The 18344-nt window shown below is 33.2% G+C and overlaps 3 protein-coding genes across 3 annotated transcripts; 2 read left to right on the top strand and 1 right to left on the bottom strand.

The window, feature by feature from the left end:
* The first annotated feature begins 85 nt into the window (after positions 1–85).
* LOC113873752 (probable inactive patatin-like protein 9) lies at positions 86–1375 on the top strand. The gene is made up of 2 exons (XM_027512050.1): positions 86–1009; positions 1160–1375. The coding sequence occupies exons 1-2, from the start codon at positions 86–88 to the stop codon at positions 1373–1375; spliced, it is 1140 nt and encodes a 379-aa protein (XP_027367851.1).
* Positions 1376–12988: 11613 nt separating this feature from the next.
* LOC113872190 (RAN GTPase-activating protein 1) lies at positions 12989–15826 on the top strand. The gene is made up of 2 exons (XM_027509530.1): positions 12989–13283; positions 13882–15826. Exon 2 carries the CDS (start codon positions 13893–13895, stop codon positions 15489–15491), a length of 1599 nt encoding a protein of 532 aa, XP_027365331.1. The 5' UTR covers positions 12989–13283; positions 13882–13892; the 3' UTR covers positions 15492–15826.
* Positions 15815–18264, bottom strand: LOC113872191 (chloroplast stem-loop binding protein of 41 kDa a, chloroplastic). The gene is made up of 6 exons (XM_027509531.1): positions 17752–18264; positions 17459–17580; positions 17154–17256; positions 16925–17063; positions 16510–16787; positions 15815–16164 (listed from the first exon to the last, which is right to left on the bottom strand). Exons 1-6 carry the CDS (start codon positions 18136–18138, stop codon positions 15982–15984), a joined length of 1212 nt encoding a protein of 403 aa, XP_027365332.1. The 5' UTR covers positions 18139–18264; the 3' UTR covers positions 15815–15981.
* Between the last annotated feature and the right edge of the window lie 80 nt (positions 18265–18344).

Genomic DNA, 18344 nt, shown 5'->3' with positions numbered 1-18344 from the left:
ACACAATCAAAATTGCTTTCTTTTTGGAAATTAAAGCGAAGAATTAACACACAGACCCCAACTGTGAGTGTGAGTGAGTGAGTCAATGGAGCTCAGTAAAGTCACCCTGGAGATCTTCTCCAAACTCGAACACAAATGGCTATCTCACTGTAAAGTCACCAACAAGACCCGCATTCTCAGCATTGACGGCGGAGGAACCACCGCCATTGTCGCCGGCGTTGCTCTCATTCACCTCGAGGATCAGATCCGTCTCCACACCTCCGATCCCCACGCTCACATTGCCGATTTCTTCGACATTGTCGCCGGCACAGGCATTGGTGCCATTCTTGCCGCCATGATCACCGCCGGCGATGCCTTCGGCAGGCCCCTCTACACTGCCAGAGAAGCCGTTCGTCTCGTTTCCGAGAGGAACTCCGAACTCTACAAGCTCAAATCTGCCGGAGTCTTTCGCCGGCGCCGGAGATTCTCTTCTAGGAGCATGGATAACGTGTTGAAGCAAGTGTTCCAGAGGAAGGAAGACGGACGGTTGTTGACCTTGAAGGACACGTGTAAACCGCTTCTTATCCCTTGCTTTGACCTCAAGAGTTCGGCGCCGTTCGTCTTTTCTCGAGCCGATGCGTCCGAATCTCCCAGCTTCAACTTCGAGCTCTGGAAGGTATGCCGCGCCACCTCGGCCACGCCGAGCCATTTCAAGCCGTTCCAATTCGCTTCCGTCGACGGCAAGACCTCCTGCTCAGCCGTAGACGGCGGCCTGGTGATGAACAATCCTACGGCGGCGGCCGTCACACACGTCCTCCACAACAAGCGAGATTTTCCGTCGGTGAACAGCGTGGAGGATCTTTTGGTCCTTTCCTTGGGTAACGGATCGTCGAGCGCGAAGGCATGCGAGGACCGCACGTGCTCCACGCCGTCGGTTGTTGACATTGTGGTCGACGGTGTTTCCGAGACCATTGACCAGATGTTAGGGAACGCCTTCTGCTGGAACCGTACGGACTACGTCAGAATCCAGGTACATGAAATGTGAATGGCTCTACTTTTTCATCTTTTATCTCTCTGATCTCTGCGTTCTGCTCAGAACTCAGAATCCAGATACTGTTTGGTTTCCTAGAAATCAAGGAAAAGTGGAACGAATGAATTGACGGCGTTTGTTGTTTGACAGGCGTTTGGTTTGGGAAGCAACGCAATGAGGAAGGAGGAGGTGCTGAATGAGAGGGGACTGGAGTCGTTACCGTTTGGCGGGAAGCGGTTACTGACGGAGACTAACGGAAACAGAATACATAGCTTCGTGCAACGTCTTGTTGCGACCGGAAAACCGAGCCCGCCGTCTAGTCCTTGCAAGGATTCCGCCGTTAACCCCCTCGCTAACGGCCGCTAGTTTTTTTTGAACTTTTTTTTTTTTTAAAGATTTTAACGCTGTAAACTGTAACCAATGTTTTTTTACCTAGTTATGCCAGCTGTCATAGTTAATAGCATTTAATAATTTACTACTACTACTACTCACTGGCCTGGGAATTACTACTTATTACCCTCTTCTTTTCATTTTTCCTTGATTTTGATTGTGATTTCTTGGAGTGAAGGGAGGCCTAGTGGCATAATGATCGACTTAATTTTACCCAACCATTGGACTTCTTGTTTACCGTTTTCCCTCTTTGTTTTATAAATTCTCTAGAAACGTAATTGTCAAATCTAAAAACTAACCATAATTTTTCAGATTTAACTCAAATTGAAAGAAGTAATTTTAATCTCAATAAAATATTTTATAGTCATTTTTTCCTTCCACCCCAATGTTTATAAATCCAAGAGTGTTTCTACGTGATTTATGGAGCTTGAGACCAGCTTAATTTTACTCTGGAAAAATTGGAAGGCTGAAGTGTTCTTCGAAACGCTTTTATGGCACATTCAACGTTTATATGATATGTTCCATGTAAAAATTTTAGAGAACATTGTGATACTACCCTATATATCGATATTATCATATTATCAAAACAAAATTTTCTTTTTGGTTTGTCTTGTCGATGATACTCTCTCTTGAGCGGAGTGCCACCATTTGGGCCTGAGAGTTATAGTGTGGACACGGTCGGGACCAACGATATATAGCACTCAGTAGTCAGTACTCACTTCGCATGTTGACGCTTGCCACGGCGGAAAGTGAAGGGTACGCAAAAAAATAATGGCGTTTTGGGTTTATGTCATGTCACGATTAATTCATCTCAAATAATCTTATATAAATTAAATTTTTGGCGTAGTATGCCACACATTTGTGATGTAACAAACAATATAATTAGTGTTGTCAAGAAATTGACAATATTTTACAAGCTGAAAGTTATTTTCAGGTGATAAAACAAATTATATAATGTGTAGAAAAACATGAAGGACAATTAGACCAAAACTGCCTTTTTTAAGAACCCTCATCATGATTTCTCTCACAAGATTAACACAAACTACAGTTTCTTGGACCATATCTGGTGGTTGGGTTTGGTGATTGCAGTGTAGTACTTGCTTCCCACTGTTGGCATCACACAGCCACCCACTGGTCGCTTATGCCACGGCATTAAATAGCCTGTAATATCTGCTGCCTTATTATGTCACTATCTTCGTTGGTTTTGCTTGTGGCAGCTTTCTATATTTTTCAAAACTTTTGTTAATTGTTAGAGAACGCTTTACAAGTTAGGTAGTAGCGAACACCGTGGCACAACATATATACTCCCACACCTCACTATCATTAACTGAACCGATTATGACATTAAGGTAACTTAAGACAAGATTCACGGCTTAGCCCTTTAGCCAATATAAATGGGCGTTCTGACACTGGCTTTTAGCCAACCTATTTGATGTAGACTGGCTCACACTTCTCAGCAGCATATGGATATGGGATTCCACGACATTCACGGTATTAAGTTCTAGGTTTCATCGTTCAGAGTAGTGGGGGACCCCAACTTTTATCAGCTTCTGTGGAAGGAATTCCCTGTGGAATTCCTCAGCGGGTGACAAATTTCGTCCTTCACACTTGTTATTTACTTCCCTTCAAATGCTTTTTCTATATTCATGCTCTCTTTTGACGAGGATTTGCATTTCATCTGAGACTCGGACAACCCTTTTCTGTTCTTGTTGATGAGTACTGTAAATACTTCATTCCAGTTCAATTTTTCAGTGCTTGGCGAACGCCCCTTTATGCAAATCTTTAAGTTTTCGACTATTAAAGTGCAAATCTTAAATGCTCATATTAGGAGCTATTAATAGCATGGCTTTGTTTTCGTATTTGAAATTTTTGGTTTTGAAAATAATGGTGCCAATATGTACTATGCATGACTAAATTAAGTTTGTCATAAAAGATAAGCTTTAAATAAGAATGCGCTTTTTTAAACTCGCAATTTGACTAGGAGACTACAGCTATGTTGGAGTAATAAATGGCAATTGGACTGAGTTTTTTAGATTTATTAGAGTAATCCAATGATAAAATCACAATTTAATGGATAGCTGACTTGTTATAAGTTGTCTTTCATCAAATATGTTAAATTATTATCATCTTTCTTCCAGTGGTCTAAATAGATTAAATAAGTTTGCGTTGATTTTAAAAATAAATGAACACGACTTGAATTGAATCTGCACAATTAAATTTCAGTTGACTCGGGTTGGGTGACAAATACACTTAACTTAAATAAAATGAAAAAAAATAAAATATATATATATATATATATATATATATATATATATATAATAGAGATTTTGGTTGGATGGGTTCACAAAATTTTAAACTAAAACCTGACCTAAATTTAATGAGTTCTACCTATTTTTACCAAAATTCAATGTAGATGTCCGATCCAATTCAATTTTTTTCCATTACCAGATGACTAGAATCGCGGGTGTAGTTGACTTGTATGCATCCCCCGCTTCCAATAGCTCTTGAACAAACAAATAATTTTACAAAGTAATTATATTTTTATGCCCTTTATAGGGTGTATAATTTAAAAAAAAAACAAAAAAATGAAAATTTAAAACTAGTATTTGGGTGTTATGTTTTGTTCTAAAAATAGTTGTGATGGCTGCCAATAGTCATATTATTGAAACATCTTAGTTAACTTTGACAATGGAAATGAAGCCACGCTCGATAGCTTAGCGGCTTCAACTTGGGCCGTTCGGTAAATGGGGTGGCTGTTGTCAGTTGTGACGCTGAACGATAACAAAGTCTCACTATTTTTTACTATTACATATTTTCAACAACATATAATAAAATATATAATAATATTTTATTAAATTTTATATGATACATAATATACTAGTAATGTTAAATATCAAAATTACGAGTTACGAGTTTAATAAAACATAATAAAATCCTATTTTTTCATTAAAATAATATTATTTAACATTAAAATACGACTTTTATGCCCTCTTTATAAATTCCAAAATAGCACATTTAAATAAAAATATAAAAATTGCATTTTATTTTACTATCTAATACAGTGTTTGTTCTTTTTTTTTTATAGCTCTTTTAAATATTACTTTTACATAAAAATAAAATCTCACAAATTTACTATTAAAGTTTTCATCCACTCTACTTTTCGAACACTTTAAAAACTGTACACAAACTTTACAACTTTAGTCACCAAACTCTTTTTTTTTTAAATATTAAAACATGGTATTTTAGAATAAATTATAAAAATATAGGAGCTTTTTAATAATCGTCAAGATATTTTTTAGTATTTAAAAATATTATTTTCTTAAATTTGTCACTGATAATTTTTATTTTTTAAATTTTTTTATAAACTTTAATATTTCTTTAAAAATTGCTATTAATGATTTTTTTAAGGTTTTATAACTTTTCATTTTTTTCCACCAGATATTTACATTAAAAACTATTATTGACAATTTTTGAATTTTATATTTTTATTTTTTTAAAAATACTATATTATAAATATTTTAAATATCACATATAAAAAATTAAACATAGTTACCGCATCAATTTTATAAATTAATATTTCACCTCGATGAGAATGGTTCTCCAAGGGTGAATCTTTAAAGGATCCCCACTTGATTTATAGTAAAAAGCTGCAATCTTAATTAAGAAATTTCGGTTTTTATGACTAATTTTAAACATTCAAAAATAATATTTTTATTATATTAAAGACTTATAAGTATATATATATTTTAAATAATAAATTATTATTATTAACTGTTTAAATTTAATTTAAAAATGAAAATTAACATTTGTAATTAAATATTTATTTAGTAATTTTTATTGGGTCTTATTAATTAATATTTATAAAATTTTGATTAAAAAGTTAATAAATAACAAATTTTTAATTAAAAATCATATTAAAAGCATTAAAAATTATGAAAATAATAATAATTTTTGTTTAAAACAATTAAAATACAAAAATGATTTTTTATAAATTTTATAAATTATCTGTTATATATATATATATTCTGCTTTTATCTCCTTCTTTTCCTCTTGTCTTTTATCCTTCAACTCTTTTTCTTTCTGCCTTCAAACTTTCAAAACTAAGTAAAAATTAAAATAATATAATCAATGCCCAATCTTTATTAACGGATAGTTGGTGCCTAATGCCTTCCTATGGATACTAACTTTAAAAGGAGCTTGTTTCCTCCTTTGGTAAAGCAGATTCTAAAGCATTTGCATTATTTTTCCAAGGCAAACTTCACTCATAAGAACCCACCAGAATAAAACATATTCAAGGAAAGAGAGATATAAACAACTGCTGCGCTCTGGGTATAATTAATTAAAAAATATTAAAAATATTTTTTAACACATATTAAATACATATCAATTATAAAATAAAACATAGTGAAAATTATATAATTTTTGCTCTTAGTTTAACAAAATTCATTTATATTTTATAAATCTTAATTGATATAAAAGTGTGTCAAAGACAATGTATCGATGAAAATATTAATGTATTTCTAACTATCCTTAAAAAATTTAGAAAATATTAGTTTTAGCTCTTAGAATTAAGCATAAATAACTAAAAATGGTAATTTTTATTTTTTGAAAAATTTGTTACCTGAAAGCTATAAAATTAATTATTAAACCATGTGTTAAAATTAAGATCCCTAATTGAAAGTGGCATAGAATGGTGGGCAATCTCGTTAAGTTCACATTTGTTTTACTACACAATCCACAAATAGTATCAAAATTAAAGATGAAGATACCAATGGAAATGAGAGAATAAGACATTGTGAGATTGAAGTAACGATTAGGGTGGGGCAATGTAGAACCCACTAAATTAAGAACCAAGTTATGCTCTTGTGTGTCACATAAACATACGTGTTAAGGGAGGAATGAGAAAAGGTAATTTCAATTACATAATTATAAATAAATTATGAAAAATGATTACATTTAAAGTTTAATTTTGATAATCTATTTGTAAATGTATAATTAATGACATTTTCTCCTTTTGTGGGATTTCATTTTGATAATCCCTTTCGTTTTCACCCAACCAAGCATTGGCGCGATGACGTGGCTTTATTGTTTTATAAACACAGCTTAAGAATGTCCCTTTCGACTCGCTCTAGCTATTCTTGAAGAATCTCTAGCATTGAGCTGCTTCAATAATTTATGACTAGTACATTGAGATATTGTTTAATTCAATATCTTTTACCTTCTCTCTATGTGGAGAAGTTTAGTAAATATAATCCTACTAAAAATTAGAAAGAAAATATATATTAGTTATTTATTTTAACACTATAATTATTATTATTTAATTAACGACAGATTAGTCTTAAATTCTTTAAATTTAGAAACAATCCATGCAATCTCTAGCATTTACGAAAACGAAATAAATAATTATAAATTGCTTTATAAAAAAAAAAAAACTGTGAGAAAACCTTCACGTGTCTACAGAAACTGAGAATTATGACGCTGTATTTTTTTGTTAACGTAGAATCCTTAAGGATTCAGGCATTGACATTATTCTTCATATATATAAGAGAGGCTACGCCGTACCATGGCCTTAAAGTACTACAGGTACTGTACTATAAGAATTATATGCATGGATATGAATTGGTGCTATGTCAGGGTATGCCCAATTGCGTGAGGCAAAGCCCATTGAATCTTCTGAGTCCTGAGTTGGTAAAAGGTTAATCCAATTAGAGGCATAGATAAATGCATATTCGTAACTCTCTCCGTAGATCATGCTGCTGTTCAACCGGAGCCATTATTGAAATGGGTCAACAGACACAGCTTTCAACGTGAATAACCCAAATTACCTTCTTTCTGACATTTTGCTTTTACACAATTAATTAGGGTAAACTCAGTAAAGCTAGGACCCTCTCGTGGGGGCGAGATGCTTCATGCTTTGCCGTGAAATTTATTTTTTTATTTAGAATTATATGGACAAAATCGAGAGACACTGAAAGATATTACAGACTCTTAACCCTGTCATAATTATAGACATTGAAAGTTATATTTCCATTCAGTTCGTTGTAGTTTTGTCGTTAAAATTAAAATTGTGGAAGGTTAGGGTTAGACTTGGGATACTCATAGATTCTCTTAGAAGATTTCAATCTCTCGTCCAGACAAAAGAAAATAAAAAGTGTTGAATGAAAATTAACGGTAAAAAAGAAATCAAAAGTACGATACGTGATAAGATTTGATGCGTATATAAGACATTAGAGGGATAGATAGGTTTGCGATACGATATTGTCCCTAGTTTGTCATTAAAATCAACGAACCACTCTCATTTCCATCACTATGTGTCGTAATATTCATCCAACACAAAAACACGACGAAATTGTCTACACGCTCCTCAACATCCCCACCCAACCCATCTATCATAAGTTAAAACCATAATACAAGCTTAATATTGACTGATTATAAAAAATCAACATTTATTTTTTTAAAATATAAATATCAGAGTAACATAAAATGATTGTAGGTGTGAATTTAATTAAAATACATTGCTGCGGTTTTTTATACTGAATTATTATATTGTAAAAAATAATTTTTTAATAATTACTTTAAATTTTATTATATTTATTATACTTTTTGATTGATTGGTAGTATATAACGAACTAAAAATTGTATCAAAATGAAAATCAGTGTCCTGGTAGAAAAATTAGATGATTATTGATCCGAGAGTAATATGAAAAATTGTATGTAGTCAGCAAGTGTAAAATTTTTAAGAAAACATGTCTAGGGAGAAAAGAAAGTGATGGATATAGCTGAGAGCAGTTTTTTTCTCTGTGTTGGGAATCTGTCACAAACAAACTAAAAACATTAATCAGAGATTTTGTATCTTTCTATCAAGTTTGCATATACTATAGTTGGTGATTGCAGTATCAGCTGGCAGTGTTGTGAGAGATTTCAAGATCATGTAACAATAAAAAAAATTAAATATCCTGTATGATCTCTGCGTTAATTATATATTCTTTAATATAACTTATATATCATAAGGTGACATTTATATTTTATATGTGTAAATATCAATTTTAAAAAATAGATTTATAATTTATTTTTACTAAAACTATAAAAAAATTTAATATTATTACTAACATGTCATGTTAATTTATGTTAAATGAATAGTCTATGCATTGAACGGGGAAATGCATTTACAGAGATAGATGGTAGTGAGCAAGTCGTGCGAGCAGGGAAGCTCCAGTTTTTGATGTACATGTTTTTCAGCAACTTTTGAGGTTTGAACAGAACAATTACCTTCATTTCATTTCCAGACCATTACCGATATTTTCGTCGTCAATTTAATGTGTCCATCTTATGAGTTATGTCCATCCCCTCTAAGAAAATACTCGTTCATGACTACAGCGTAAGAATTCAAAATATATTATCCTATTTTATTTTTATACAAAATATTATATTTATTTTAATTTTTATTCATATAATAAATAAACAAAGAGAAGATAGAAAATAAAGTTTAAAAATGATAATTATTTTCACAGTAAATTTTTAAAAATAATTTTATCTTAAAATTATAAAATTATTATTATTTTAAGAAACATAAAATCAACAAAAGAGACTTCTTTTCAAAAATAAAAAGGGTAGCAACTTGTCTGATATTATTCTTCTTATCATTTTTACAAAGCATTTTTAGTTGAGAATAGTTTATTAATTAAGTACTTTTTAAATGCCATGACATACTAATTAAATTATTGTTTACTATTATTGATTTTAATTTCAGTTAATTTTAATTAATATTTTACTTACTCTATTTATTAAGGATAAAAATTAAAACAATATGTATTTTATATTATCTCAGTTTCTATTATTTATTTATAAATTTTTTTAAATGTAAAAATTCAAGACAGTATTAGTTATAATCTTTTGATATTTTTATATATAAATATTAAATTAATAAATATAGTAATTAATTCTTTTTAGTTGACATATTTTATTCTTTTTTTGACAGATAAATAAGGTAGTACTATCTTCGGTGTTTTAACCACTTCACAAAATTAAAAAACAGTACTAACTTCAATAATAACGTTAATATCTTATTTAAAATGCTTTTATAAATTAAGGTTCCAAATAAAAAAAGGCTACAAGATCAAATTAAAATAAAATTGAAATTTAAGGACTGATTTATAAATTTAAGTATATTTTTATTTAAACATATAATTTACCGTTAAAAAAATACGAAAATTGATTTTCAACTATAAAACAACTAAGTCCTTTGTTTTCAAACAAAAAAAAAATCTTGGTGTTTCTTTCAAATTTCTGATGGATAACGTGGTTTTTACAGTGGGTAGACTTGTTTTTTAAGAGAAATATAAATTTTTTTAATCTTTTTTTAGTTAAAATTAATTCTAGAAAATTATATTTTATCAATATTTTAAAAATAATTCTATTTTATCATCTAGATAAAATTAGTCATTTTCAATTCACTTTTAAATCATCAATATAATTAAAAAAAACTAATTATACCAAAGTCCAAAACAAAACAGAGCTAAAAAATTAGAGAGTATACAATATTTTTTTTTCTAAAGTGAAAAAATAAAAATGAGTTAATCGTTCATTTAAATTTAATCATGTTTATAAAATAATTAAATTCAAATTAATGGTGTATAAATTTAATCTTCACTTTAAAAGAGTTAAATCTAAGTAAACGTATATTATTTATAACAGCAGCCTAAGAAAGTAGGAACGAAGATGCAACGTAATGGTGTAAAAATCAGTGATATAATTAATTAACGTGTGGTATCAATCACGAGAAGCAATAAAGAAGCTAGGAATCTAGTTGAATGGGAGATCGCGTCTAATGTTAACTTTTAAATAGATTCACGTTAAAAGATATAATATACGCAGATTCAACGCATTTTAAGGTAAGTGCAGATGGAGATTTTGATGATGCTATCTATGTATTATTCTTTTACTGTCTTAACTCCAATAGCTGGATTCCAATGAAGTACGGATATATGCATAAGTCTCATAATAACATATAGAAGCAGCAACAAACACTGCCATACAAACAATAGAGAGAAAACCTGCAAGTAGTGCAGCTGCGTACAATCTACCTATTACCCTGCTCACTGCTGCAGTGGCCACTGTGACATTATTTTTATTAGGGTTAACAAACGTGCGCATCACGTGACAACCAGACCATGTTCGTACATACATGAACAGATTGTGATGCATGGCTAATTACAGTCAATTTAGTCGTTTAGTTGATTGGAGTGTTATAATTTTTGCTATGGACGTAAAATATGACAATGTGTTGTAGCTGATCAGCAACACTTAATTGACTAATTAATAAACATGATATACGATATGATGGTTTGACTCTTGGGATGTAGGGTGGTTCTGTGAGCGTGGGTTGGCAAAGGAAGGAAAGGACAAAGAAAAGAGTGTGGAGCAGCGAAAAATGGCTGCAAATGTGGCGTGCATGTCTATGAGAAGCTTCCCTCATTGTTAAATCTTCATATCTTGGGTTACTACTACGTTGTCTTGTAATGTCTCACGTGTATCGCTCTTATTTTTTACTTGTTTTTTGAGATTAGGAAAGACCATTTTTGTCTGACATATATGTAAGCCATAACCCCACCCACCTTCGTTTTCGTTTTTGGTCGGCCCTTTTATACCATTAAATCAATTGAAAGTATCATTTTTTATCAACAAATATATCGGACTACATTAAAAATGATAAAAAAAATTATATTAATAATATTCTTTGTCTTGGTTAGATCTTTGACTTTTTTCCCCTCTTCTTTAAAAACATATTCCTTAAACACATCCACCAAATAAAAGAAAGACCTCTCTCCTAAATATAGATACTTACTCAATTTTATATATTTTAAATATTATAAAAAAATTAATCCAATTATTATTAAATTGTAATATTATATTCACGGTCATGTGTATCATATTTTATATTTTTTAAATATTTATAATTATGTTATTAAATAATTGATATTTAATTATATTTTAATAGAGTATTACATATTAAAATAAAATAATGTGATAAATTATATAATTTTATTTAAATGTGAACTTTTATAAATTAATTTGTGATTGTACATTTTATAAATAACATTATATTTTTATAAATCAAAATTAAATTATACGCTTTAATTTTACACAGATTGATTTTAATTTTAAAAAAAATCATATATTTTATTCCTTGTTTTTTAAATACTTATTAGAGGCCCATAAAATTCCTTATTGCTTGTTGAAGGCATGGTTAACACACTTTGATGTGACGGCCCATTTCATACTGTTATCAAGGTTTATGGCAAATTTCTTGTGAGTGTGGTGAGATGAACTCCAAACTGGGCCGCAGATAGGAATTCAAACTGGGCCTCAGATAAATGTTAGCCAGATAACACAGTGGAATGAACTATCAAAATAACAACTTGTGACTTTGGGTTGGGCTAATAATGAAATGTTTTTTTTGTTGTGGCTAATAGTTATTTATTGATCCAACTTTATCCATTTATTAACGCCCATTATTTGCCTATATTAAATGCTATATTTTGATGAATTTTTAGCTTTTAACCTTGTGTCAAAATGGAGTCACAATTGTTTTTTAAAATAATTTTTAACATCTTTCTATATTGAAAACACGTTTAGATAATAGAAAAAAATGACAATTTTGTTTAGTAAGATGTGTTTACTAAATTCTTGATTAGAAATATTTTAAATACAAATAACTTAATCCAAGCATAGTTGTGCATTTTTATGATGATAGCCCGGTCAAATTAATATAGGGTGAGGAATATTGGTGAAGAACAAATTGGCATCAAACCATGTGTATTGATGCACAAAGTTTTACTTTTACTTGTGTTTGTTTATACAAGTTGTGCACATTCTTTATTATAATATAATTTTTGCCAAAAAACTTGATGATACTAGTTAATATGTGCGATTTTACAAGCCTCTTGCATAGATGTAACGAAAAAAGTAGACAAATGTTTCCGTCCCTCACTAATTGGTTGGTTTGTAATGAAAACATATTTTTTTAGAATATTCAAACAATCACACGATAACTCTCTGTATTCTTCAGTGCTCTACTCCATTTTCTTCCATCTCATTGGATATTTTAACAAACTCTCGGGGATGACAGCTTCTCTCTGACATTATCTTATGACTCAATGTAAGTTCCCACAGTAACCTCAAAACTGTATTTAAAGGACAAAATACAAAATATAGGAACACACTTTTCTTTAAGCTGAAATTGAGACATTTTTTTTTCCAGTTTTGGAAAGCAAGCATAACAAACGCTGTTATTATCTAATTTGAGATAACAACGATGATTAGGCCATTAAAAAATGGGTTCATATATAAGAAATTGAATATAAGCCCCAAAATATTTGAATAAATAATAAAGATATAATGACTTTAAGAAAAGAAAACAAGACTAATTGTCGAATTTAATTCTCTAAAAAAATATGCAAAGGCCCAAATAAACTGTGTGAAATTGGGTTTGAGAGTAGTGAGCAGACACAAAAAAGTGGAGAGAGAAAGCGGAAAAGGCACGCTTACGATGGCCCTATTTAAAAAAGTTGGGTTGAAATGAATCATTGCAATTTTCATTTTTCATTTCTCATCATTTCCCTCCAGTTTTTCCAAATGCACGCTTCCCATATCCCTATATTTTTTTAATGGAAAATTTCGACCCAAATTTAATTTAATTTAATATTTGTTTTTATTTTCTCCCCGCTCCACCAGAAACCGGTACCACCATAAAAGCCTGTAACCCGTTCTCATCGAAATTCTCGATTTTCAGAAAAAATAAAAAACCGCAAGGTCACTCCCTCTCTATACTCCAAACTCTGTTTAGGGTTTCACTGTTTCTTCTTGTGACCGCCTTCTCACTCAGGTACTGAATCCGTTTCCTCGTTTCTCTCCGTTCGTTCTGGATAAGGTTGCCATGATTTTACTTTCTGTCTCGGGTTTTAGGGTTTTTCCCCGCTGCCATTGTTGTTCTGTTTTGTTACTCGTAATTCTTTTGAAAGTGGAACAATGTCTAGGTTCATGGATTTCTTCCCTTTAGTTTAACTATAGAAAGTTTTCAATAACGCCCGTGAATGCTCATGGACTACGCTTCTTCCCTCTCCGAACTGGATTTTTGTAATTTCAGTCACCGTTATGTGTATCGTACTTGAGTAATGTTTTAGATTTGTGATATCTCGTGAAGTTCATGGTATTTGCGCCAAGGTCAATGTGTTTTATGGTGATATATTTTTTAGATTTATTAGTTCAAGTTGTTGACTTTCACTAACTGTTGTTTTTTAAAGGGTCTTTGTTAACTTTTGGTGGCCCTTATGACCGAATGTTTCTGCAATATGTCACACCTGTTATTTGATTTTATAGTGTAGTTATTGTTAATGTATGCAATTTTATCTTCTATTGTTTTCTAGTTGTGGTGAAATGTTTTTTCCAGATACCTGTAAAATTGCTGTTATACTTGTTTCCAGGTTGCATTGATATGGATTCTACGGGCCAGGCATACCAGCATCGCCCACTTTCAATCAAATTATGGCCTCCTAGCCAGAGTACTAGGCTAATGCTTGTAGAGCGAATGACCAAGAATCTTACAACTCCGTCCATTTTCTCTAGAAAGTATGGACTGCTTAGCAAAGAAGAAGCCGAGGGGGACGCAAAGCAAATTGAGGATGCAGCTTTTGCTACTGCAACCCAACATTTCGAGAAAGAGCCTGATGGTGATGGGAGTTCTGCTGTGCAAATTTATGCCAAGGAATCAAGTAAGCTTATGTTGGAGGTTTTGAAAAGAGGTCCTAGAGTGAAGGAGGAAGGAGAGTTAATATCTGAGAAGGCTGGTGCAACGGAAACTGTTTTTGACATATCTGGGGGTCGCAGAGACTTTATTAACGGGGAGGAAGCTGCAGAACTTTTGAAACCATTGAGGGGACCAAACTCTTATACTAAGATATGTTTTAGCAATAGAAGTTTTGGCTTGGATGCTGCTCGTGTTGCCGAACCCATCTTATTATCAATTAGGGATCAATTGAAAGAGGTTGATCTATCGGATTTCATTGCTGGAAGGCCAGAAGCAGAAGCTCTTGAAGTGATGACTATATTTTCTTCTGCACTGGAAGGTTGTGTTTTAAGGTATCTGGACTTGTCAAATAATGCCATGGGAGAAAAGGGGGTTAGAGCATTTCGGTCCCTTCTAAAATCGCAAACTAACTTGGAAGAGCTTTATTTGATGAATGATGGTATATCAGAGGAAGCTGCAAAAGCAGTTTCTGAATTGCTTCCTTCCACTGAGAAGCTTAGGGTTCTTCATTTCCATAATAACATGACAGGAGATGAAGGGGCAATTGCTATTGGTGAAATTGTGAAACGTTCCCCAGCTTTGGAAGATTTTCGATGCTCATCCACTAGAGTAGGCTCTGATGGTGGCGTTGCCCTTGCTGAAGCACTTGGGGCTTGTACACATTTGAAGAAGCTTGACTTGCGTGACAACATGTTTGGTGCAGAAGCTGGAGTTGCTCTAAGTAAAGTTATACCTGCATTTGCAGATCTTACTGAGATATACCTCAGTTATTTGAACTTGGAGGATGATGGTGCAGAAGCCCTTGCTAATGCCCTTAAGGAATCTGCACCATCGCTGGAAATTTTGGATATGGCTGGGAATGACATTACTGCAAAAGCTGCTGCTTCTGTGGCAGCCTGTATATCATCAAAACAATTCCTTACAAAGTTAAATTTATCTGAGAATGAACTGAAGGATGAAGGTGCAGTTTTGATCAGCAAGGCACTGGAAGAAGGTCATGGCCAATTAAATGAAGTTGATTTGAGTACAAACTCGATTACATGGTCAGGAGCTAGGCCGTTGGCTGAAGCTGTTGTGCAAAAGCTTGGATTTAAGTTGCTAAACATTAATGCAAACTTCATTTCTAATGAAGGGATTGATGAACTAAAGAATCTGTTTAAAAAATCACCTGATATGCTGGGTCCTTTGGATGAGAACAATCCTGATGGTGAAGACACTGACGAGGAGGCTGAAGAAGATGCTGATCATGATGAATTGGAATCTAAACTGAAGGGTCTTGGGATTTAGGAAGATTCATAGGACTCAAGCATGGAACTTCTGGTTCAGATTAATTTGTAGGCCGATTAATATTTTTGAGTTTCGACAGACATCTTGCAGACACTGTAGTTAGCTTTAATCTATGTATTTTAGCTATTTTATTCCATAACTCAACATTTTTAATGTTTACCAGATAGACGCTGTTAATATGTCTGGCAAAACAAGAATTGGTATTAGCTGTAGAATTTTTGGGCACTGTTGTGCCTTTTGCTGGCAATTTATTTTCTTTGATTGCTGGGTCTCCGCTGTTTCACTCTATATTTTGCGATTGATTCCATACACAGATTATTTGAATGCTTTAGCACTGCATATTTTTATGGTTGTGCCTTGTGTGGGATACAAATACATAAATCAATTGCATAATAAAATTCCAACTTCAAAGCACAGCATTTAAACTGATTAACAAGAAATCTTACAATCTTGTCTGATAATTGTTTTATACATCTTAGATATGAATGGATCACACAGGCACTGGGACTTTCAAGGCCTCTAATATCTTATCATCTAGCTCGAATTTTATTGGCTTCTTATCTCTCCCAATTTTAATGTACTCTTCAAACCGTTCTTTTAGGTCTTCAGGGAGGTTTGTGGTTGAACGCCATCCCAATTTGGTTTTGGCTGCTCTAGGTTCGGCATAGAAGTGCTGCATAACGCGAAGATTAAATTAATTGTTAAGCTAGAATAACCAAGGGTTTTATAATTGAAACTTGAAAGGTGACCATATTTGTGTTATGCATCGGCTTGATAGGACCGAGAATTCGATGGGTTAAGCCAAATCAACTTGATCCGTTTAGTGACGTGTTAAACAAGAGATTCTTAACAGTATCTATTTTTGTTGCAAGAATTGGTTATCGAGTAAATATTTTTTGTACGTAAAAGAATTCACCGTGTCCTGTTAATCAGTTCAATGGTTTGTGTTAAGCAAGACATGCTATAGGTTTGCGATCAGGCTATAGAGTAGATTAGAAGATAAGGTATTAGTAAATACCATGTTGCGGAAAGGGAAAGCTTTCTTTGCATCAATTCCAACAGCCTTTGGATCATAATGCACAATGTTAACTGGGCGCCCCGCAGCTTGAGCACATAATTTAGCCATTCCGTCAAGAGTCACTGCACGGTCACTCACACAGTTGAAAATGCTAAGATTTGCGGCATCTGGGTTCTCCACAGCCAAAGTAAGCATTGAGGATAAGTCCCTAACATGAGCTATGTTAGTGAGTTGCAATCCTGAGCCCGGAATTGGCACAGGTCTGTCCCGTACAATCCCTACAAAAGACAATATATATTTCTTTAGTAGATGTAAATTAGTATAGATCATCAGGAGAAAGAGTAGATCTTCCAAAATCCTCCATATGTATTAAAAGTTTTAAAGTAAAGCTACTTGAAGAGATATTTCCCCTTACTATCAAAAAACCATTCCTCAGTGTCTTTGTTGTTGCCAGACCCTATCATATACTGCGGCCGGAATACTGCCCAACTCTCAAAAGTTTCTTCAATGTATTTCTCCACTCCAACATGGCCAGCATCTGCTTTAACAACATCCTGTTCCACAATATATTCTCATGCCAATTTGCTTAGGCTTATATAAAGGCATAGTGGTTTACAAATGCTAAGGGGGAATATTCAACATACCCCTTCAACATGCGGAGGTTCATCTGTCGGTTTGTAGATTCCAGCACTACTGATGAACAAAAATTGCTTGGCACCTGAACTCTTAGCCCAATCAATCACTGGCCTGCAATGAAGATTGGTATTTTAGGATGTCTGATATTCCTTCTTCTTTTGTTCAAGAAATTTCTATTTCTTTAGCAGAATTCTAACAGTAATTGTATCCTAGCATACAATTAAAATAAACGGTATGGGTGACATGCCAGTGCACAAGAAGGGATTCAAAATCAAGTATTGGACACAAGTGCACAAGAATTAACACAACAAACCTCACAGCCTCTAGATCCTTGCCATTGTTGTCCAAAACCACATCAAACACTTCCCCTCCTACAACACTTCCTACTTCTGCCGGGTTTCCCCACACCGTGCGGCCTCCAGCGCTCACAATTTCCTGAACGTTTTTCAGACCCCTCATGTAATGATTGGAATTCACAATATTCATTCAAGGCAAATAGCTAAATCCAGAAAGGTACACAGACAAAAACAACATGCATGCATTGTTGCGCTTGAAAAAAGACACGTCTTTCAGAACCAGATTGAGATAGAGTTAAAGATCATTAACTGAGAATCTGTTAAAAGGAGGTTTCTTCATCTTGTCTGAGCCTTCTTCACCAACAGTGAGTATGGTGACCGCATGACCAGCACCAAGAAGCTCTTTTGCAAAGTCGAAGCCAATTACAGCATGCCCACCACTGTTGGTATTCACGATGAGTACCTTCTTCTTTTCTGCCGCACTGGCACTGATACTGAAGGCGGCATCAGTATCAAAAACTTTAGTACTTGAGGAAGTGTATGCTAAAAAGGTAGGAGAAATCGATAGAGAGGAGGATGAGGAATGAAGGGAAGAAGAGAAAGAAAGGCGCGAAGATGAAGAATGTGAAAGTGGGAAGAGGTTAGAAGAGGATGCAGAGAAAAGCACAGTTGGTGAGGAAGAAGCAAGTGAGGCCATGGCCGTTAACTTTTCTGCTTTCGCACAGAGAGAGTATCAGAACCAGCAGTTCCAGATAAAGCTAACTTACCTACCTACCTCTTTTCTCGTTACCAACACATATGGTTGGTTTATGAGCACTACATTATCAAAGGGGCCCCACTGATATAAACATAAATAAATTCAACAAATTATCGTAGTTTATTGCTTAATTTAAGAGTTTTTTC

Source organism: Abrus precatorius, unplaced genomic scaffold (assembly GCF_003935025.1).
Source record: "Abrus precatorius isolate BTA unplaced genomic scaffold, Abrus_2018 Scaffold7, whole genome shotgun sequence".
In the NCBI taxonomy this organism is placed as follows: Eukaryota; Viridiplantae; Streptophyta; class Magnoliopsida; order Fabales; family Fabaceae; genus Abrus; species Abrus precatorius.
The sequence above is the reverse complement of the archived record's forward strand: the minus strand, read 5'-3'. Positions and strand labels throughout refer to the sequence as shown.

Bases quoted from the DNA above. Each gene is read 5' to 3' on its own strand.
- LOC113873752 (XM_027512050.1), top strand. From the start codon at position 86: ATGGAGCTCAGTAAAGTCACCCTGGAGATCTTCTCCAAACTCGAACAC. The intron at 1,010-1,159 runs GTACATGAAATG...GTTGTTTGACAG, and splicing joins CGGACTACGTCAGAATCCAG to GCGTTTGGTTTGGGAAGCAA.
- LOC113872190 (XM_027509530.1), top strand. From the start codon at position 13,893: ATGGATTCTACGGGCCAGGCATACCAGCATCGCCCACTTTCAATCAAA.
- LOC113872191 (XM_027509531.1), bottom strand. From the start codon at position 18,138: ATGGCCTCACTTGCTTCTTCCTCACCAACTGTGCTTTTCTCTGCATCC. The intron at 17,257-17,458 runs GTTTGTTGTGTT...TCTTCATTGCAG, and splicing joins AAGGATCTAGAGGCTGTGAG to GCCAGTGATTGATTGGGCTA. The intron at 16,165-16,509 runs GTATTTACTAAT...CGCGTTATGCAG, and splicing joins CTTTCCCTTTCCGCAACATG to CACTTCTATGCCGAACCTAG.